At 44.4% G+C, this 20,195-nt stretch overlaps 3 protein-coding genes across 8 annotated transcripts; 1 reads left to right on the top strand and 2 right to left on the bottom strand.

Moving 5' to 3' along the window:
• Positions 1–60: 60 nt before the first annotated feature.
• CEP104 (centrosomal protein 104) lies at positions 61–13,089 on the bottom strand. Of its 5 annotated transcripts, XM_010722713.3 has the most exons (22): positions 12,986–13,089; positions 12,106–12,232; positions 11,412–11,585; positions 10,944–11,082; positions 10,390–10,455; positions 9,981–10,057; positions 9,660–9,828; positions 9,289–9,447; positions 8,672–8,923; positions 7,690–7,893; positions 7,001–7,168; positions 6,540–6,713; positions 5,518–5,694; positions 5,233–5,439; positions 5,021–5,137; positions 4,613–4,649; positions 4,397–4,469; positions 3,905–4,013; positions 3,478–3,616; positions 2,959–3,026; positions 2,464–2,554; positions 61–1,615 (listed from the first exon to the last, which is right to left on the bottom strand). In XM_010722713.3, exons 2-22 carry the CDS (start codon positions 12,216–12,218, stop codon positions 1,479–1,481), a joined length of 2,850 nt encoding a protein of 949 aa, XP_010721015.2. In that variant the 5' UTR covers positions 12,219–12,232; positions 12,986–13,089; the 3' UTR covers positions 61–1,478. The 5 variants fall into 5 exon arrangements, 4 of the variants coding, with proteins under 4 accessions (XP_010721015.2, XP_085098562.1, XP_085098561.1 ...); XM_085242436.1 differs by lacking the exon at positions 2,464–2,554; XM_085242435.1 differs by lacking the exon at positions 5,518–5,694.
• A 1-nt stretch (position 13,090) lies between these two features.
• On the top strand, positions 13,091–16,985 carry DFFB (DNA fragmentation factor subunit beta). Of its 2 annotated transcripts, XM_085242451.1 has the most exons (7): positions 13,091–13,227; positions 13,314–13,440; positions 13,524–13,712; positions 14,298–14,377; positions 14,520–14,693; positions 14,921–15,021; positions 15,342–16,985. In XM_085242451.1, the coding sequence occupies exons 1-7, from the start codon at positions 13,114–13,116 to the stop codon at positions 15,556–15,558; spliced, it is 1,002 nt and encodes a 333-aa protein (XP_085098577.1). In that variant the 5' UTR covers positions 13,091–13,113; the 3' UTR covers positions 15,559–16,985. The 2 variants fall into 2 exon arrangements, with proteins under 2 accessions (XP_085098577.1, XP_085098578.1); XM_085242452.1 differs by lacking the exon at positions 14,298–14,377 and having other exon boundaries at positions 14,554–14,693.
• Positions 14,496–19,727, bottom strand: C23H1orf174 (chromosome 23 C1orf174 homolog). Its single transcript, XM_019622452.3, has 3 exons — positions 19,581–19,727; positions 18,813–19,268; positions 14,496–18,469 (listed from the first exon to the last, which is right to left on the bottom strand). The coding sequence occupies exons 1-3, from the start codon at positions 19,644–19,646 to the stop codon at positions 18,365–18,367; spliced, it is 627 nt and encodes a 208-aa protein (XP_019477997.2). The 5' UTR covers positions 19,647–19,727; the 3' UTR covers positions 14,496–18,364.
• Between the last annotated feature and the right edge of the window lie 468 nt (positions 19,728–20,195).

Genomic DNA, 20,195 nt, shown 5'->3' with positions numbered 1-20,195 from the left:
CGCGCTCCGGCAGCGCGGTGGCAGCGAGCGGCCGGGCCTCGGGCAGACGCGAAACGGCTGTTCTTTAGCTCAAATCTTTTATTGGTTATTAAAAGCGTATCTCAAAAGGCTCGGTGCAGTTATAAAACAGAAGCACAGATCCTGCTGCCCGCATGTAGCTCATCAGCTGTCTTAATTACGTTCTGCCTGTGTTTAGAAGCCGTGCTCGAGGAGCGATGCAGAGCTGCCTTCGCAACCGTGTGCGCCGTACTGGCCAACCCAGAGCGCACAAACGGCTCTTTCTCTTTTCCTCCGCACGATGCAGAGCTCGCAGTTCAGCTCCAAAAGGAACCACGCTGTGCAGCAGCCCCACGCCTGCAGTCCGTGGCCCTGCTCAGCTCTGAGCACAACCAGCTGCAGCTGCTGCTCTGCTTGCATAGAGCGAGGCTCTAACACAGGAACCTGCAGCTCCCTCGTGGAAGGAAGCATACATCTATATTAAATATACAAACCTTATGAATATATATATATATACTATTGATATATTTGGAAGAGTTAAAATTCATATAAAGACTTTCAAAATGTATCTGTGCTGATCTACCTGTGAAATCCACACGCTTGTAGGCAGGCTGCGCACAAGCTGTGTTATAAAATCAGCGCTGTGTGTGCAAAGCAGCACCACGCATTCGCTCCTTGACGGCATAAATCACAGCCAGGGTTCAGCACTGAGGGCCGCCCTCAGCCACGCGTGGTTTGTGGCACTGAAATATCCCTCGGGTCTGGGTGCTCCTTGCACACGCCCTGACAAAGCAGCTAAGCTGAGTATTAATGCTGTTAACACTCTAGGATTTGCAAAAGGGAAAACAAAAAGCCCTCACAGCTTTTTTCAGCTGCACTGCAGCCCCTCTCTCTTTTTTTTCAATCACACAAACAGGTAAGGAAGAATTCTGCCTTATGGAACTGGTATTTTACCAACTGAACGGTTCAGGAGTTCACCTGAACAGGGCCATACAGCTCTTTAGTGACACATTTTGTGTATTCTGATACACGTTTCTTCTCACATGCACATACATTTTTCATTCCACCTTACACCAAATGCCTGCTGATACCATCGCTCACCTCCACCACCACGGAGCCCCTGAGCAGCCACAGGGCTGTGCTCACCGTGGCAGTAAGCACAGCATCCCTCCATATGAATGCTGTACTCCTCGGGGTTTGGTTTGGGCTGTTTTTGTGACGAGGAAGCAGCCACACCTTCCTTGTGCACGATGGGGAACGAGGCGGGCGGCTGCAATGGAGGATTTGCTCCTTTCTAATCAGAAAACCACAGTGCTGCCGTGGAAGCCGTGGAGCAGTGCCATCACTGCTCTGCTGCAGCCCTGCACACAGCCTCAGTTCTCATATGGAAAAGATCTAAGTTGCTCAGAATTTTTAAATGGCCATTACTAACGACATGCCCGATTATTAAATAAAAAATACAAACCACAGCACTTGTCCTATCACTGCTTTGAGTACGTTTTGCCTGAGCTTTTATTCGGGCCTCCTCTTGGCGTTGGGATCTTGCTTCCTATGGAGGGAGGTCGAACTTTGGTCATTGAAGGACTTGGTTTCTTCAAATAGTGGCCTCCCGTTTTGCCTGTGAAGAGATGCCACAGGTCACTGCTTGCTCGTCTGAGCCCTGAGTTGAACTGCATTCACTTACGGCAGCTGAAAGAGAGCATTTAAGGGCTCTGCCCAGGAGCTTGGCATAGCCCTGAAAAGCAGCTATGAGCAGAGCAAAACTCAGACACAGCACTTTAACTCTGGCAACAATCTGAGCATGGAGGGGATGAAACAGCACTGAAAGAAAAAGCTTGAAGGGAAAAAAAGCAGAGGAGAATAGTTTTGGTGCTGCAAGCAGTGAAAATAGCTTGTTTGCTTAACTTCTGCATTCATGAAGTAAGGGGATTTTACATGTGCCAAATAAGCAGAGACAACTTTAAAAAGTCTGAGATGAGCATCATTTTCTCTCTGCTGATGTTGAACTTGCACAGCCATCAGCTCTGCCCAGCTCCTGGTTCTGCTGGGAAAGGAAAAGCAGCTCCCAGCACAAACTACTCGATTCGTTTTGTACGTAGGATTAGACCAGTGTCCTCTGATTGGACATTCACAGCCAAAACAGGCTCTCAATTCACTGCCTTGGTGGTCAGGAGCTTTCCAGAACTGTAACTGGTTGCAATCACTGCTGATTGTTCTATTCATGACCATACTATTAAGTAGAAGCAAGGCTGAAATGATCCAATTATCAGACGTGTCAGTTTCCCCTGGCAATTGACCTTGAAATTACTGTTATTGAACTTACTGTTACCAAAATATCACTTAGGTTACCCAAATGCAAAAAGCGTGTTGAAAATGTAAGCAGCCATCTTGCTCTCAAGGCTGAAATACTTTCCTTAAGCAGTGGCAACACAGCAAAAAAGAACAATCATTACAAAGAAGTCTTACCAGGCTGCATTGGAATAGTTTTATTTATGGTGGATAACCTTCGTAGATTCATTGCACAGCCATCCGTGCCCATGAGGTGTGACTTCCAGGCCTAACCAGTTATAAAGAAGTGATATTAAGAAACCAGCAAGGTTAGCCACCCTTCTGTCTACTCAGTCTGTGCACACAGAACCTTAAACACAGGAGAAAGGGGTACAGTCATAGCTGAAGCATTCAGTGCCACTAAAGAATGCGGACTGCTAGCACTAGAAAGACGACAGCACCTTCAAACCAGAGGGCACGAGAGGTTTCTCCAAAGAGGAACGTGGGCACAAGTAACAAAAAAACCCCACGTTCCCCAATTTCAAGTCCCCTGAGAATGAGAGAGCCATTACAGAGCCTGGCAACAACCCTGGTAAGTTCTAAAATCTCTGCATGTAAAGCAGTGTTTTAGGAGGACAAAAACTCAGTCCTCATGATGGAACAAAATCAGAGCAATCTGGTAAGCAGCCTTACCTCCTCTCCAGGAGAAAAGTTGTCATGGCACAGTGGGCAATGGTTTGCCACATTTTCTGGTTTGGCAGCTGAAAGGATAATACAAGTACAGCACAGACAGGTGAGTTTAAACATACAAGGAGGATCTGCGTAACAACTCACAGATGACTGCCCCAGGATTAAAGCAGCCCCTAGCTTATCATCATTCGCTGCTCTGACAGAAGTCGGATCCTTTATGATCATTTACATCCCATGGGTAGCTACCATCACAGTGTCTGGGCCTCGAACTGCAAGGATGTGACACAAGCTGTCTTTTCTCTCCTCACTCATCCTCTTCACATGCATTCATGGAAGCAAAGCATTTCAAGCACTGGGAAACACAGGGATTTTTGTCAGACATGTTCTCTCCTGAAAACAGACTAAGATTCTACATCCATAATGCAATACCTAAACAGAAGTGGTCTGACTTGACAAAAATGTGCTTGGATGCTGGACTGACCTGACTTTTGAAGTTCAGCCTTCCTGTTTAGAACTACTCACCATTGCAAGTCTTGCTCTTAATGTGGTCGAGCAACTCATCCTTTGGAAAGGCTTCACTGCATCGCTGGCATTTCCCAAAGCTGTCCTTCTTATCACACTCAGTCAACAAATGCTCCGTCAGGCTTGCTATTTCTACCACCTGCAGCACAACAAAGGTACCCAAGATTTGTACTGTACTGAGTAAACAAGAACAGCATTAAAACAAAGCTTCCTCTGTGATTTTTGGAAGCTAACTATCTCTTCTCAAAGTGACAAATGGAAAAAAAAATGGAATTGGAGCGCAGTGGGTGATAGGTTTTGTACAACTGCTTTTTTCTAAAAATGCTATCCTAAATCACTCAGTGCTCAGAATTCATCTGTTGTAGCATTAAATATCTTGTCACGTTAACAACAGAATAAAAACTGCTGCTGACTTGTTGTGCCTGACCTGTTTGCAGTGCTCACATCTGGTTAACATAGGACAGCGTTTCCAGTAATGGAGATCCAGTCCTTCCTCTGTGAAGGATTCATTCCTTTCACCACAAAAAATGCATAAGCTGGGGAAAAAGACATGCAAAGAACAAAGCAATCAATCAACCAACCAAAAAACCATAATATCAGTAACACTACATATGGGAACAGATGATCCCCACTATTAGGAACCGTTCTGTAACACAGTCCTTATTTTCTCTGCATAGTCCTGACCTGTGCTTATTTTTTTATCCCACCAACAGCTATTAAGAAAACAAATTCAAAGTAGTGCCATGCTAGTAGTTACAAATCAACACCCAGGACTGCTCTAAATCTGTTAGAAAGGTTTTCTTTTTCATTGTTTAAAAGCATAAGTCATGAGCTTTGATCTACTAGAGAAATACTATCATAGTTGTTAGCAGGTTATACGAAGCACTTAAGGTGATTAGAAGCTATTAATCTAGCTTACTTATCCAAGTAATTTGCAACAGAGGAATGATCATCTGGAATCTCTGCTGCTGCAGGCTGTGGGCTTTTGTAACCTGTAAAGAAGAAAATGGAAATATTCCTTCTCCTGATAAACAAAAGCAACAGATCTAATACCAGATCAATACAATCTAACACACTGAGCATCCACAGTGTTTCAAGGGCATCTCAACTCTTAATACTACCTGAAATTACCTACCTTGATCTTTTGTCTTCTGGAAATCAGACTCTTTTTCCTATGGAACAAAGAATTTTTTAAGTCACAAACGTCTTTTGTGATTGTGATACGAACTGGGGAGAAAAATAACAGATTTTGATTTTTCTCTGGAATTAAAGGCTTAGAAGCAGAGCCAACACTTTACAACACCATCAGGTTCTAAAATGGGAAGGGTTCCAATTTCTTATTTGTTACAAAAAACAACTCCCCAGATGTGAAACTCAGGATGAAAAATCAGACTGAGAGAGAATGCTCTCCTTCCCTCTTCCACATCCCCCATCCCTCTTACAACTGACATGACTTGTCTCCTTGCAAACTATCTGAGCATGGGACACTTGAGGAAAACGTTTCAAAATATATATATTTAGACCAAAACCAAAACACCCCAACCTTTCCAGCTTGAACTTCTGCTTGTATCTCCCTTAGAGCTGCCAGCTGACCTTGAAGAACTTTTATTTCTGCCTTCTTCTGTCTCTCTGCTTCTTCTGTTGCTGCCTTTTTTTGTGCCTGTGAAGAAAATACTCCAATTATGAAAGTTTTTGAACCATCTGTCATACAGGAGAATCTGCAAAACACAAGATATCAGCAATCCTCTTACTTACCCTCATTTCAGCTTCAGAAAGTTTACCATCTATTTTCGTAAATCCATCAAAGAGTGTTTTATAGAGAACAGTCTTCCGAATGCTTGCATCATCTGGAGGGAGATATTCCAGTATGGCAGCTTTGTGTTTCCTGTACATATCAAAGATAATTCTCAGTGCTACATCACGAACTTCATAAACTCTATGCTCCAAAGCTCCTGTTGCAAACTGAAAAGAAAACAGAAATAAACACGAATCCAACAGCAACAGAAAGGAACTCCAAGTGCTGCACGCTCCGACTCCCACCTTCATGGCATTGCTGATGGTAAACCCTGAGTTTTCAGTTCCCATCTCTTTCAAGAGGCACTCAACTAATTCCACTCGACTCATGGCCAGATGTGTTGGGGAATTCGGTTTTAAGGGTTGAACCAAATGAACTGGAACAATCTGGAGAGGTTTCACTTCGCTCCACAGTGCCATTTCCTGTAAATATACAGTCAGTGTGTGTAGGAATGCTACGTGTGGGAAATGAGCTGCCTTTGCCAAGCAGAGTTAATCTGTGTGGCTTAAAACGAGCTCAGTAAAATGAAGAACTTCAGTGAAATGTAGCTGGTTGTTTGCTATTTCAGCAGGGATAAGTTACTTCTAGCTGGCACCTTCCCTAAGGAACTGCTTCCTGGGGCAGTGCAGCACCTCGTGCTGGTGATAGAAAAGCAGTTTCCTCCTGTTGAGGCCAGAGCTCCTCTGCAGTGTGATTGTGATCACTTCCTCACTGGCACTGAAACATTCAGTTACAGATCTATTGCAAGTAAGTCAAGCAGTAGTAATAAGGCAACCAGTCATTTCTGAGGGTTGTAGTGACACATCAGAGCTTTTCACCCCTTGAAGTTACAGTTACATCCTCCAGTGGAAGGAATTCATTTTCCTTCTCTGTATGGATGCAATCACAGATAAACAACCCAGAGCCAGAGACCCACCTACCCCCCTCCTGGGACTGGGTTAACACACTTTCACACAGAATTACTCTTCTAAACTCTACTGGAAAACAGTGCTGCAATCCCCTAGCAGACCTTCCCAACTGTGCTTTGCCAACACTTAACATGGATGGACATTGTCTTTTAAACAGACATTTTTGTATGCTTTTGTTAAGTTGACTTTTGCAATCTATACTTCAATTATATGCTAACGCTCAGCTGCTGCTACCACTCTGCCTCCCCTCACAGCAGCAAGCTCTGCACTGACACCCAGCCAGGTCAGATGTTGCCCACTGGTCACCTCTGTGACATTCTTAATGTTAACCAAACTGTGGTGCAAAGAAAAGCTCTGACCTGAATGAATTTAGCAGCCATGATGCGAAGGCGGGACGAAGAGTCTCCTGTTCTAGAGAGCAAACCTGGAAGTGTTTTTTCCACACAGTGAGAAGTTTCCAGCTTCCCCAGTTTATGTTTTGGTACATATTGTGTAATGAGCATTTTTAAAAGTTTCAGGGAAGCTTGAAAAACCTAAATAAAAAGAAAGAAATGGTGAAAAAATACCATAGAGAAGAAGCACAATCACAGGATTTTTTAAATGGTATTTAAAATTCTTCTGCCTTAGTTTGAGATTTGCTGCTGAGTGATCCCAGCACTGAGTGATCCCAGCACTGAGTGATCCCAGCACTGAGTGATCCCAGCACTGAGTGATCCCAGCACTGAGTGAGGCCTTGCTGATTTCACTGGGACAGAGCAAACAACATGTGGAGCAAATTGCAGGCTGGAGGCATTTTCTTATCACACACATCACCACTTACTGAAGATACGATGTCTTTTATGGCTCTTCTTACAAGAAAAATAGCAGCCCTCAGCATGTTCTTTAAATCCTCCTTTGGAGTGCTTACTGCCATTTCCATCAGCTTCCTATACACAGCCAGTAATGCATCTTCTCGATATGACCAGCTTTTGGAATATGCTCCAGAGACCTGAACACAAAACAAAATCATCTTTTAAAAGGTCAGTACTCATGTTTCAATATTTACATACAGAAACAACCTCAAAAGAACACATGAACTTAAGTATCAAACCCCCAGGCCTTTTCCAAAGGAACCTGGCTTTTACTACAAGAGGTGCTTCTGCACTTATTTTTTGAGAAACGCCGAGTAAAATGGATTAATAGATCATGTTCCAGGAACCACCTGAGACATAGTAATGATTTCTCTCTCTACAAAAGCTCCTTTATAGTGACAGGTACTCTGGTAGGGAGTGCAGCCCAAAGCAGACTACTAGGCAATAAACAATTAACAGATTATCAAGTAATCAATCCTAAAAGCTCCAGTGCCACACCAGTGCCAAACCCGGGCATCCACATATCCACAGTCCTTTTCTTTATTTCAGATCCTTGAACATGTAAAAACCATATCAGTAATTCTCCGCTGACTGAGCGAACACCAAATAAACTCACAACAGATCCCAATAATCCATGTGTTTATTTTATTTTCTTTACCAAAGCTTCTCCAAAAACTTCAATAGCAGGGCTGGCCTCCCTCAGTGCCTTCTCACTCAGTGGTTCTGGTTCCCCAGTAATGCCACTTCTTGGAGTATTACTGATGTCTCCCTCAGTCTTCTCTGGCTCGAGGTATCTAACTGCTTCCTCCGAGTGTTTATGGATGGCTGGGAGAGGTCTCTCATCATAAGGTAAAAATTCAACCTAACAGGGAAGATAAGATCTGCTATTCCAGAAATAACTTAGATGTGAAGATGTTTCATCATTAATTGGATTTGCCTCAATTCAGTTTACTTTTCCCTTCAAAGCAGTATTGTTTAACAATTAAGTACAGATACTGAAGTTTCCATAAAGATATCATGAAGAAACAGAATCAGTGCTTCTAAGTAGTACTTATCTCTTACATACCATCACACACACCAAATGCCTTTTGTGGAAGTGCAGACAGTTACAGAAATCACCTGTTGGTAGGCAGCCAGCAAGTCATAAGCTCTATTTGTTAAATTCTTTTATGTCATCATACTATTAAGAGAATATTACTGCTACAAAAGTCACAGCGAGTCTTTGTGAGATTTGCCAAGACTCTGCTACTTTCCTTGCAGTCACATAAATTTGCTTCCTGCTTACATACAATGTGATCTCCAAGATTTATTAAGCCACTATTAAGCAGACTTCAGCTGCCTATCCTGCTACCAAAGCAGCTGTGATTCCTCCAGTCATTTAATGTCTACTTTCTGTTCATCTGTCTGTAAGTCAGATGTTGTCTTTTTCTTTTTATCTTCCATCTGAATGAACATTTTTAACAGCTTTCCAAGAAATTCAGCAAAGTGAAAGGCCAATACCAATTATTATATCAGCAAATTCAGCAGTTTCAAATACTGTACAAGCAATGAGAATAACCACGACAGACTTTGTTTTAGAAGGCTGAATGCAAGATTTCTTGCTGTGGAGATTTCTCTGGCAACAGAGGCACATTACTTACCTCTTCTTGGGCAAACACTTCCCTGGAGGTTGTGGGATGAGACAGAGTGGGAGGAGTAGACTGATGGAGAAAAACAGGCTCAGGAGAATTAGGTTCTGTTGGCTTCTCTTCTAGCAAAGACTCTGCTTTCCACAGCTCGCCCTGTGAGCTCTGCAGTTCTGTGTTCTCACAAGAAGGTGAACTTGTAGCCTTTGTGTGCTGAAGACTATCATAAACCACAGGCTCCACAGGCAGGTCAGGTGGCTTTCGAGTCTGAGATTTTGAAAGAAAGGCTATTTTGTACTAAAATCAGTCATTACATTTACAGCTGTGACAGTAAATAATATTCTGCCTCTCTCAAAGGAATGTCAGTACCTTATGAATCTGCATGTGCAGCTCTGGAATAATGCAAAACATTTAGGAATCTAAATATTATTTGCTTTAAATTCTAATGCAATTTACAGAGAATTAATCATGTTTATGAAGTTTGAGTCTTTGGTTGGGAAAACCCACAATCCAAAGAAAAAGCTTCCCTGGGTAATGACTCTCATTCCCTGCATTTATTCGGGTTGCTCAGCCCTTTCTATTTACAAAACTCATGTGACAGAGCCTCCCAAACCAGGAACAACTGCACCCACCATCAGCTCAGCATCCAGAAGGTTGTGGAGCTGCAGCTGCTGATATACTTTCAGGCGGTACGCATCCATTTGTTGCTTTTTCTTCTTAGCAAGATCATAATCCTCTTTCTCTACAGCGTAACGTTTCTCCACTTCGTACCGTCCCAGTCGTTCCCCCACCTGGAAAACATTTTAACTACTCAGCTTGGCATCACATTATTATAAATACACATAGACATTATTTCCAAACAAATTATTAAGTCAGCTGAATTTTAAATTACTGTTTTTACGACATACTGGGAGTTGTTACACTTCCATGTTAATGCTAGCAATCCTTGATGGATCACTGCAGTACCTCGTGGCTTCAGAGACGAGCAGCCTCTTAACAATACCTTCTGCAAGTCTGCAATAGCTTGCTTGAGTTTCTTGGCGTAATCGTAGCGCTCCTGATGGACAGCTTCGTGCTTCTTCTCGTCCAGTCTGCGTATTATCTGAGCAACTTCTGGATCCTGGTACATGTCAAAAGCCAAATCATCCAGAGGTGAGATGGAGTCAGACTTCCTGAAGATACAGGAAAAGATAAATCAGTAACATTCAGACTGTGGGTATTTGTTTTCTTTGCATAGGTAGAGAAGTAACAGAATACAGAGACTGAGAATTAATAGAGACCAAGAAGATGTTTTGGCAGGGTATGTGCAAAAGAATATCTTTACCCCAGGTATGTTCCATCTAAGGCAGGATCATCTGATTTAATTCCTAAGTAGTGGTCTATCAGCTTCTCTCTGGAAGGCTTTGTGGGGAAAAAAAAGATCTTAATGCACATTCATCAACAACATGTATGTTCAGGATAGAAATTCTGACTTATTTTAATTGTTTTGGGTCATACCAAAATGTGAGAATTTTAAGAGTGCAATGCAAATGTTCCAATTAATTGTTTTAATTTTTGCATCCACAAATTAGGCTCAATTTTTGAGATCCCCCTTACTTCAAAGTTAGATCAAAATCAATATACAGCACCTGTGCTGAAGGATGAAACTACCAGAAGATGCATCCATTATCTCAAGAACCCTGCAACTGAATATGTGCAGCACCAGTAAAAGCACAGGGATGCTTTGTACTTACGTGTTTATTGCTGTCATTACTGTAGTCTGCTGGATCTCCAATAACATTTATAGCTACCAGGGCAACCTGAGAGAGATTTGAAGAAAAAGTGAAAGCACAAGGTTGTTATTTTGTTATCTTACACAGATTGAAACAGCATGCTTAAATGCACACGCCCAATCAGTTGCTAGACACTTTGTGCTGATATACCCTCCAAATCTTCACCATCTGAAAAATCAAGTAGTGATTTACTCCAACTCATCTCTCTCCTTCCGTTCCTTGCTTTTACTTAAATGTAAGAAAATGTACAATTTCAATATTGTCTACAAACTTACCTTGTCTTCAGCACAGAGCCTGCTATGCAGGCTAAAACTCAAAACAAAAGGCAGTGATGGAACGTGCACTGAATTCATTTGCTCCGCATAAGTTGCATGCATTTGGTCAGAATAAAAATGAACTCAGGAGCTTTCATCAGCATTTCAGCTTCTACAAGTTCAGTGAGCAGATTTCTATGCCTACTCTGTGCTACTGAAACTTCATCTAGCTTACAAAGTAAGGAGCACAACTCAACTTACCTGGCTGTACAAGTTGTATTTATTGACATAATTTTTATGGAAGATCAGCTTCAGGTACTGGCCAACCGCATCCATATACACAGATTTTAACTCTCGAGCTTTGAAACCTGTCTTCTCATTGTCTGAGAGAGGGACATAACTGAGAAGGAAAGTGTAGCAGTAAGCAGAGGAAACACACAAACACACAGCTGTGTTTTGGCTCCTCAATTAAGCATTTTGATCAGGTTTAAAACTCACTCATAAACCAAACAGCATGCTGTCATTTACAAAAGTGTTCACCTGCATCCTGCCTCTTGTAGAAACCAAATAAACCTCACAGGCTTGGTCAGGTCCCACTGCTTTAAGTGCGATTGATTTTAACCCATTGATTTCAACATGGCTGGATCAGCCCCAGTATCCCCAGATTGCTTATTTCCTTCTGAGGCCTTGATTTAAGGTAATACAGCAATTCAGAGCTGTCAGACTCACCCTAGTCTGTGAAACCTCTCTGATTGATAAGGAGCAAAGTATTCAGGCAAGCTTTCACTGATGAAGAACTCAATTTTGCTTGGTATCATGTACTGGTGAGCAAGCAGCTGCAGTTTTCGTATTCGACATCTCTCCACCAACTGCAGAGTGATTTCTTGTGGATACTGACAGAGTCTGAAAATGTGCACAATGTTGAGCCATAAAGATCACTTCACTTCCAACTTGAATAACATTTAATCATGAAACTTTTCAAAGTTATTATAGTTTGCCATCATTACAAATATTGCAAAAACAAAGAGTAGAAACATTTTTCACTTTAATGCATGCGTGTGTCTGTTAAAGTGCACTGCTGTTGTGGTTTAACATAGCAGCATATCAGTCACTATGAAGGAAAAGGACTGTTCCAGCTGAAACTAAGACAACTACATACATCTAGAAGATGTATTGTGAAGATTATAGTTTTAATACCAAGACAATGCAATTGCAAACTCTAAGATGCCCTTTTGGTGTAACCAAGGCTTTTTTTTTCCCTGCAGAATAAGGATGCCACAGGGTTAAAGTAACTTAGAAGCTTTTGTTTTATAACCAATTTGGTCTAGCATGCATTAAACTAGTCTGAACACGCATGCTGCATCTCCCACTCAAAATACACTCAGTGCTGTAGGATTAAGCACATCCCTCTCCCTTGCAGTACCTCGGTGACCGCCATCCATTCACTGTTGGTGCGTGGACCATCAGCTCCTTTGCACTGAAGCCATCTTCATGCCCTGATGAGCTAATGACTACAAAGCCAACCTTGTGCGGCATCCTGCAGAGGCGAGCTATTCAAAACAACCACGTTTCAAACTTAAGCTAATCCCTAGGAAGGCAATAAAACAACACTGAAGCACCACAGTCCAAGAATTCCGTACTGTGGTCCATTAAACCAGCAGCTGATGACTGTAAATCTGAATTTATTTAATGCCAGCTCCATAAACTGAGCCGTATTCTTATGCTGAGTGTTTTAGCAGGACTTGGTGAAGCGAGGGCTTGGTTAACTTGTACAGCAAGTTAAACCATCAGACTGTGTAAAAAGCAGAGCCCTTGTGGGCTCCTTCCAAGTACTGGAGGGCTAAATCTAACAATCCAAGACAAAACTCAAACCGTGATGAGCCCAGAAGCTTCTCCTTACTCCAGATGTCCAGATGCAGGACCGTCAGAGCAGTGTGACATCCCGCCCCGTTTGTTTGACAGGGAATAATAATAACAAGAGGACAGAATCGATGCAGGCAGAAATCACCCAGCACCATTTCACAGCCGCGCAGGTCCCCAGACACACACACACACAGCAGGACGGAGCTGTGAGGAATCTCTTCCCGCCCTTCCCTCAGCACGGAAGGCAGCGCCCCGCAGGCCGCAGTGACGCCAGCTCGGGAAAACGGCCCTTAAAGAGCCGTTCTACGGCCCGAGCCGCCACGTAGGGGCCCTGAACGCCGGGACGGCTTGGCACGGCCCTTCGAAGGGAGCTCTCCGGCCGGAGGGAAGCAGAAAGGATCGAGCCGGGCCCGCACCGCACGGCACAACACCGCACTCACCTCAGCGCGGCTCCATCGCTCGTCACCGTAGCAACGGCGCGGGCGCCGCCACGCATGCGCAGCGCCCAACGCGGGCCGCAGCGACGCGCATGCGCACAGCGGCAGGCGGGGGAGCGGCGGGCGCAGCGATGGCGGCTCCGCTCAGGCCGTTCCGTCTCCGCCGCCCCGGCAGCGCGCAGAAGTTCGGGGCGGCGGCGGGGAGCCTGCGTGGGCTGCTGCGGAAGGGCTGCCGGCTGCTGCAGGTGCGGATCGGGGGTCGGGGGTGGCGGGTCTCGGTCCCGCGGGTCTCGGACCCGCGTAACCCGGTCCCGCGTGACCGCCCGGGCAGCTCCCGTTGGCAGGCAGCCGGCTGTGCCTCTACGAGGACGGGACGGAGCTGAGCGAGGCGTTCTTCCGCACGCTGCCGCCGCAGACGGAGCTGGTGCTGCTGCGGCCCGGAGAGAGCTGGCCGGGCTGTGAGTGCGGGGCGGGGGGGGGGAGCTGCGGGCTGCCGAAGGGCGATCCGTGTTTCGGCTGCTGAAGGGCGCTCCGCCCGCAGGTTGCGGGGACCTGGAGCGGTTCCTGGCCGCCCTGTGCTGCCGGACGGACGCGGTGCTGGAGGCCGCTCGGAAGCTGCTGGAGGACGAGCGGGCGCCCCGCAGACAGAGGCTGCTGACGGATCTGATCCACAACCTGAGCGGGGACGGCGCGGCCGAGCGCCGGGACGAGGACGGGAAGTGGTTCGAGGGTACGCGATTCCTCGTGCTCCTGTGGAGCTCCGCGAGTGCCGGCTGGCGCCCGATGTCCCTTGTGCCGATGCGAGCCCGGCCCTGCCCTCCTGATACCGATAGGCATTGCTCAGATCCACTCTTGGCTTCTCTTCCCCGGGCTCAGCAGCCCCCTGGTTCTCAGCGTTTCCGTGATGCTCCGGACCCGCATCTGTGCAGCCCCTGCTGGGCGTCCCAGAGATCCCAGTCAGCCCTGAACGGAGGAGCCCGGAACCGGGCACAGCGTTCCACATACAAAGAGCACAATAATGCTATTTGATAGAGCAAATTCTCAGTTACAAAACACTGCTTTTCTACACAGCCGCCACCATTAGCTGTGCATTCTCACCAGTGATGAACAACAGCCTGCGTGTCGCAGCTGACACAGCCCTGCTCTCAAAGTAGATGGGCTGTGTGGTTCTGTTAGGCCCTGACAGCAGGCTAGCCTTGAAGCAGTGAAAGAAAAAAGCCTGTTTACTGAGTTTGTGAAAAGAAGGCGTAAGGACACATCTAAGCAGATGCACAGAACTAGAAGCACCGTACTAAATTAATCTGGTTCTCTTTAGGTCTAGAATCTCGTTTCAAGAACAAATCCAGCTATATGCGGTACAGCTGTGAAAGCAGAATACGAAGCTACATGAAAGAGGTAAAAGTGTGACTACATGTTAAGTACACACACACGTGTATATATAATACCTTTGTAGTCCAGCACAGCACTTGTAGAAGAGACACAAGCTGCTCCAGATGCCAAGGAATGATTGTACTTCTTTTTTTTTTTTTTTTTTTAGGTTAGTAATTTTATTTCAAATGTTCATCCTACAGCAAGAGATGCATATAAAAGGATACTCGACCTGATGTCGGATAAACTGAAATCTGTGAAATATAATGGCAGCTACTTTGACAGGACAGAGGAGGAGGCAGCGATGCGCCTGTGCACAAAGGAGGGATGGTTCTCTTGTCAGGTAGGTTCAACCCTGCCCCAAAGCAGAGTCTTTGGTTCTAAGAAGCAGCAGTGACAACATTAGAGAAAGGAGATGGTGACTTGAGTGCTTGCATAGAGAAGAGCTGAGTTTTGGCAATGTTATCACCTGTGTCTGGTTGTGGTGAGAGGAAGCTGCATCAGTTCAGGACTGGGACTGAGCTGGGCTGATGAGCAGCGTGCCTTTCATTGCAGCACCTTGTTTTACAGGGCCCTTTTGACAGAGATGACTGCCCATGTAAGCATTCTATCAACCCCTATACTAACAGGGAAAGCAGAATCCTCTTCAGCACCTGGAACCTCGATCACATGTACGTATAAAGCATTAATCCAAATTCACCTGTTCAGATTTTGTCTGTATGGGAATTTACCCTGCTTACCACATTATCCTTTATGAAAGATATCCTCTCTTCTTTCCCTGCCTCTGGCAGAAACCTTCAGACCTCTTTCCAGGCATTGTGTACTTTTGAAGCAAAGGGGATTTGCTAAATTGATTTCTTCATAAAAACACTTTAAACCTAGTTGTAGTAAAACAATGCAACTTCTGCCTTGCTTTAAAAGGCAGATGGAGACATATTGTTAAGAAAACAGATTTTGCTAGCAATATTGTTTTCTCTTTTGCATTCTGCAGAATAGAAAAGAAACGTAGTGTTGTCCCAGAACTGGCAGAAGCTGTCAAAACACGAGATGGAAGAGAAGTGAACTGGGAGTACTTTTATCAGCTATTGTTTACACTGAATAACCTAAAACTTGTACATATTGCTTGCCATAAGAAAACCAATCATAATCTCAGCTGTGACAAAACTAAAATTTACAGAAAAAGGAAGCAAACCCGTGAGATTTCATAGTGCTCTCTTTGGAAGCAACTTCTGGTTTTGTTTTTTTTCCATTTCAAAATCATGTAAGATGGCATCATGTTTAAATAGCTCTTGTTTCTTAAACAAAGCCTTACTTAGCAAGTCTCTTCTGCCAAGGCCTTCTTCCTTTATCACCTCCAGTGCATTAATTGAACTGCAATCTCGCAAAGCACGCGTTCAGATCGTGCCTGATTGTCCCACCTTAGATGACACTGTGCAGAGTGTGATAAGCTGACTCACAGCTGCAGTGTGCAAAATAGAGGCCAGAAGCTGACACTGATGATACCTTATGATTTCTTGCTTGCTGTGATAAATGTAGGTGCAAAATGCATGGTACAGAAACTGAACTTTTACATGATTCAATGATTCAATGATTCAATGCAGATTGATACTGCTCTGAACGTTAAGCCAAAGAAAGAATACTCTAGGGTAATTATTCTGTGCCTTCACTAGGAAGACAAGCACTGTACTCCAGACAGACCAAATGATTCAGCAAAGCTGCTGGCTTTTCTCTATGAAAATATCTGCACTCATCTGTGACCATTCAATCTACTGTTGCATAGATGCAGGTCTTCTAGGAATAAGCAGGGCTGTGGTGCATCTCTGCTTTTACCACCCTTGTGCTTTGTCATCTTTCCCACTTGCCTCTCTGGATTGAGCTTTCTTGAAGCAACACATACAATCTTATTATGCAGCAATCATGTTTGTCTGCAGAAACTGCTTCTGTAAAACAACTCTCTACCTCCCAGGTAACAAAATACAAATAGATCATTTTTTACACTTTTTTTCTAAATATCAGCTGATAGCAACTGAACTCTCAGGGATGAGAATTTTTTAAATCAAAAAATAAAAGTAAAATCACTGCCATCTTTCTGTGTGTGTATGTGGAGGTAGAGGTGCGTGAGTAGTCAACAGTAAGGTATAATACAGCATGGCCACTGCAGACTAGAAAGACTTAGCACAGGAAAAGGTGCTTAGAAATTAAGTAGTGGATATTTACCAGACATTAACATCACTTACCTCAAAGGAAAGTTTTGGGTATTTACTTTGGTTGTTGGTTTTGTTTTTTATTTCCATTTTCTTCCTATCACTGGTTCTCTTTCTTATCTGATAAATTCATCTAGTTCAGACAGGATTATTATTAAGATAGTATTGCTGTGAGTCCTGACTTGCTAGGACTTGGAAATGCAGGAGCTTTGCTACAGACAGTGCTAATTAAAGCATCAAATTCAATTCCTTTCCCAAACATTTCAACATGAAAAATAAGCAGGTGCATTTTTAGTAAGGAGTTCCAGCACCATTGGATTGAGCCTTCCTGATCATCTTACTGAATATATATCAACAGTAACAAAGGTGAAAATGCACATTCTGGTATTTTGGTATTGGGGAGGGGCCTGCAGTAAAGATTCTGACAACAAGCACTGTGCTGTCAGTGTGGCACGTTTCTTACAAACACCATTTTGCATTGAGTGAGTGTGTGTGTGTGTGTGTGTGTGTGAGAAGATGCTGCCTAGGAAAAAAAAAATCTAATATGGCATTTAAGGAAAGCTGGGAGAACTGCTTTTAGATGGAGTTGTGATGAAAACCATGAGTACGCTAAAATATGAAGATTTTTTTTCAGTGTTACAGACTTAAGAGTAAAAAGGAGCCAAGAACTAGCACTGACAGAAACAATACATCAATTGGAGTGGGAATCTGAATAAATTAACATGTCATGCATATACAATTTGTTTGGCTTCAGATTTTTGAATGTTCAACATACTGTAGCTGTAAAAATTAATATGGATGTAAACCATCTGCTGATCATATTTTCTCTGTATTTTTAGAAATAGTTTCTTTATTTTTATAATAATAAATATCTGAGAGCTTCTTGCAGAATCACACTTTCAAAGTATTATCATGAACACTGGATGAGTTAGCAATTCCTGGAATCGCGTGAGGTTGCTCATCATCTTCTAAAAATGCAGGCCAGAAATAACAGATTTGAAGGACTGACCCATATCTACTTGGCCATCAGTACTTGTTTGTCTACCAGTAAAGTCCTACTGAGAGATTCTGTTCTGCCTTTATCACTGCCAATGTGTTTGTTTACAAAATTTCTGTTCATAACCTTTGGAAGTCATTTGAAAATAATGAACAATCTGCATTACAGAGCTGTCAAAAGGGCACTGCTTACAGCTGATGTGGAAGATGGAAGCTGTGAGCTTCACATGGTTGTTCAGAGAACAGAGGAGCAATAGAAAAACTACTTCATGTCTGGAGATTAAAAACATTGAATTCATAATCACATATGTGCATTGAGTTTTGCCAGCAGAATTGCATTTTAAAGGTAAACAGTGCAAGACAACTTGCACAACAGAGGCTGGTGTCCCTGTTTGAAGTGGGCAAGTCAAGTGGCTGCATTACTAGCAAGGTGCTGTAATGGCAGACATCACAGAAATAAAAGAACTGTCCAAAGATGATAATTTTTAAAAAAGAAGTGAGAATAGGCCAAGTGTTTGCTGTAAATATGAGTTCAGACTTGTAGCAATAGGAGCTGATATTTTCCATGCTTTTTTATAAGTACTAGTGATTAATAATAAATTAGAATTTATGTCCAATTCTCTGAGCATTCAAACTCTGCTCCAGAAAAAGAGTGGGGAATCCTGTATCTGACAACTCTGTAGAAGCAGACTCTACCCATTCTCTAAGAAAATGCAAATACTGACATCGTGCTAGTTATACAGCCAACCACCATTACACTGGTAGAAGGACAAAGAAAACTGAAAACAAAGTTTCCTTGTTTTATAGTTCGCTGCTAGAGAGCATCCTCGTCCTCCTCATCTTCCTTGGCGATGAAATGCAGCCTTCTGTATTCCCTCCTGCTCATTGCTGTGCTCGGGAGTACAGCTGCTAGCTGATCCTAAAAGAAGAAATCATGAAGTGAAGTTGCTGCAAATGGCAGACCTCCCCCATTCCAGCAGTTCCCATTCTTACTCATTTCATACATGAGGCATTAACACACGCATGGAAGTGGCATTTGAATAAACCCTTAGGGTGCAAAAGGGAGCCTGTCTGAACCAGCCACTGCTCATGGTCAAAGTGAGAGCTGCCATTCCCTCTGCAGTCTTGAAAAGGATGCAGAGGAGATAAAGTCCTCCACAAATGAATCCTCACTGCTCCCACTAAACACTCATTAAACAGATAAAATATGAAGGCATCACATGTCCAAATGTACATAGTGTTAAAGGCAGACTCTCCCTTACCTGCATAAAGTCAATGTTTCCAAAGAATCGATCCACTGGCATCGGCTGGTTACTGTCTTCATCCAAGAAAGCACTGTTATCCAGTTCTGTTAGTTTTTTAGGGATGTCTCCATCCTTCAAGCTGGTCCCTTCCAAAAGCAAGCTCTCACAGCTGCTCCCCTCCTCCCTGCAGGCACGATCTTGCAGATTCTCACTGCTTTCTGTTTTTGAAGGAGCACTCCTTGATTTCGCTGCACATGGCTCCGTCCCAGTCTCTGGGATGCTTTCACTTTTTTCCAGCTGAATTACCTGGTGATCTCCTGTACCTTCTGCAGTTGAGCCCTCAGCAGATGCTTTAGGTGCAGGAGGGTTCTCAATCCCACACATACAGCCTTCCAGTCCTGACTTCACCAGACTGTTTCTTTCGCATTTTAGCCTCTTCGAGGGCCGTTTGCCAGCTGCTTTGTGTGAACAAGTCTGTTAGAAAAAAAAGAAGAAAAAAAAAAAGAGAGAAGCTCCTGAAGTTCAAAAGCACCTGAACACATCAGCAGCCAGCTCGTGTGGGGAGGCCGGGCACGAACTCTGAGAGAAACCTCACCAAGCACAGCCACTGTGGGAGAATAAAGAGGTCTAAATTGAACCTCGTACAGCTCATGGCCAACAGCTCCTCAGAGCACAAAGCAGGGCAGAGACGTGGCTGACTGCCATCCCCGTGCCATCGGCACGGCCTCCACATCCCGAGCGCTCTCCAGGCGCTCCCCGTCCCGTCCCGCGGCAGCAGCCCCTCACCTGCCGCCTCCTCCCGCCGCCTGCCCTGCTGGCCGCCCCGGCTCGCGCCTTCCCGCCCGCCGCCATCTTGGGGAGGGGCGGTGATACCCGGCCTGGTCGGAGCGCAGCGCTGCGGGCCGCCCTTCCCCACAGGAGGGGCGGGGAGAGGCCGCGGGCTGCCGGGTATCCGGGCCCATAGGGACGTTAAACCGCCTTTTGCTGAGGCAAAACGCAGCGCCCAGCTTTTCTCCTGGAAAGAGACTAAAATAAATTTGCGTGCAAGCTGTGTGGATGATAAACATGTCAGGTCTTTAGCTTTCCAGCGCCTTCTTTCTGGAAGCTTTGGTTCTAAGATGTGCATTGGGAAGTCGTGATCCAGCCCTTGGGGAACAAATGGTGTCAGGAATATATCCCTCCTTAACTTCAAGGACTGTGAGGAGAGCCGTGAGTTTGATTAGCTTTGTGTGTCCTCATGGGAGGCGATGGCTGTGGGCAGCTCAAGCCTACAGCTCTGCCCATAGCACAAAACCACTTTGCTGCTTTCTGTTAACTGTGTGCTTGGAGGACAGGATGGGGATCTCTATAATTCTGCATGGATAACGTGCTTCCTTGCTTCAGAGTCACGTCACAATTCTC

The sequence above is a fragment of the Meleagris gallopavo genome, chromosome 23, assembly GCF_905368555.1.
Source record: "Meleagris gallopavo chromosome 23, MGAL_WU_HG_1.1, whole genome shotgun sequence".
Classification (NCBI taxonomy): Eukaryota; Metazoa; Chordata; class Aves; order Galliformes; family Phasianidae; genus Meleagris; species Meleagris gallopavo.
The sequence above is the reverse complement of the archived record's forward strand: the minus strand, read 5'-3'. Positions and strand labels throughout refer to the sequence as shown.

What these genes read in the sequence shown, in the direction of transcription:
- CEP104 (XM_010722713.3), bottom strand. Translation starts at nt 12,218, where the DNA reads ATGCCGCACAAGGTTGGCTTTGTAGTCATTAGCTCATCAGGGCATGAA. An exon ending in TAAAAGACATCGTATCTTCA is followed by an intron (nt 6,714 to 7,000) that starts GTAAGTGGTGAT and finishes CTTTTTATTTAG; the next exon opens with GTTTTTCAAGCTTCCCTGAA. An exon ending in TAAGAGCAAGACTTGCAATG is followed by an intron (nt 3,027 to 3,477) that starts GTGAGTAGTTCT and finishes TTATCCTTTCAG; the next exon opens with CTGCCAAACCAGAAAATGTG.
- DFFB (XM_085242451.1), top strand. Translation starts at nt 13,114, where the DNA reads ATGGCGGCTCCGCTCAGGCCGTTCCGTCTCCGCCGCCCCGGCAGCGCG. An exon ending in AGGGCTGCCGGCTGCTGCAG is followed by an intron (nt 13,228 to 13,313) that starts GTGCGGATCGGG and finishes CCGCCCGGGCAG; the next exon opens with CTCCCGTTGGCAGGCAGCCG. An exon ending in CGGAGAGAGCTGGCCGGGCT is followed by an intron (nt 13,441 to 13,523) that starts GTGAGTGCGGGG and finishes CTCCGCCCGCAG; the next exon opens with GTTGCGGGGACCTGGAGCGG.
- C23H1orf174 (XM_019622452.3), bottom strand. Translation starts at nt 19,646, where the DNA reads ATGGCGGCGGGCGGGAAGGCGCGAGCCGGGGCGGCCAGCAGGGCAGGC. An exon ending in GCGGCGGGAGGAGGCGGCAG is followed by an intron (nt 19,269 to 19,580) that starts GTGAGGGGCTGC and finishes TTTTTCTAACAG; the next exon opens with ACTTGTTCACACAAAGCAGC. An exon ending in GAAACATTGACTTTATGCAG is followed by an intron (nt 18,470 to 18,812) that starts GTAAGGGAGAGT and finishes TTCTTCTTTTAG; the next exon opens with GATCAGCTAGCAGCTGTACT.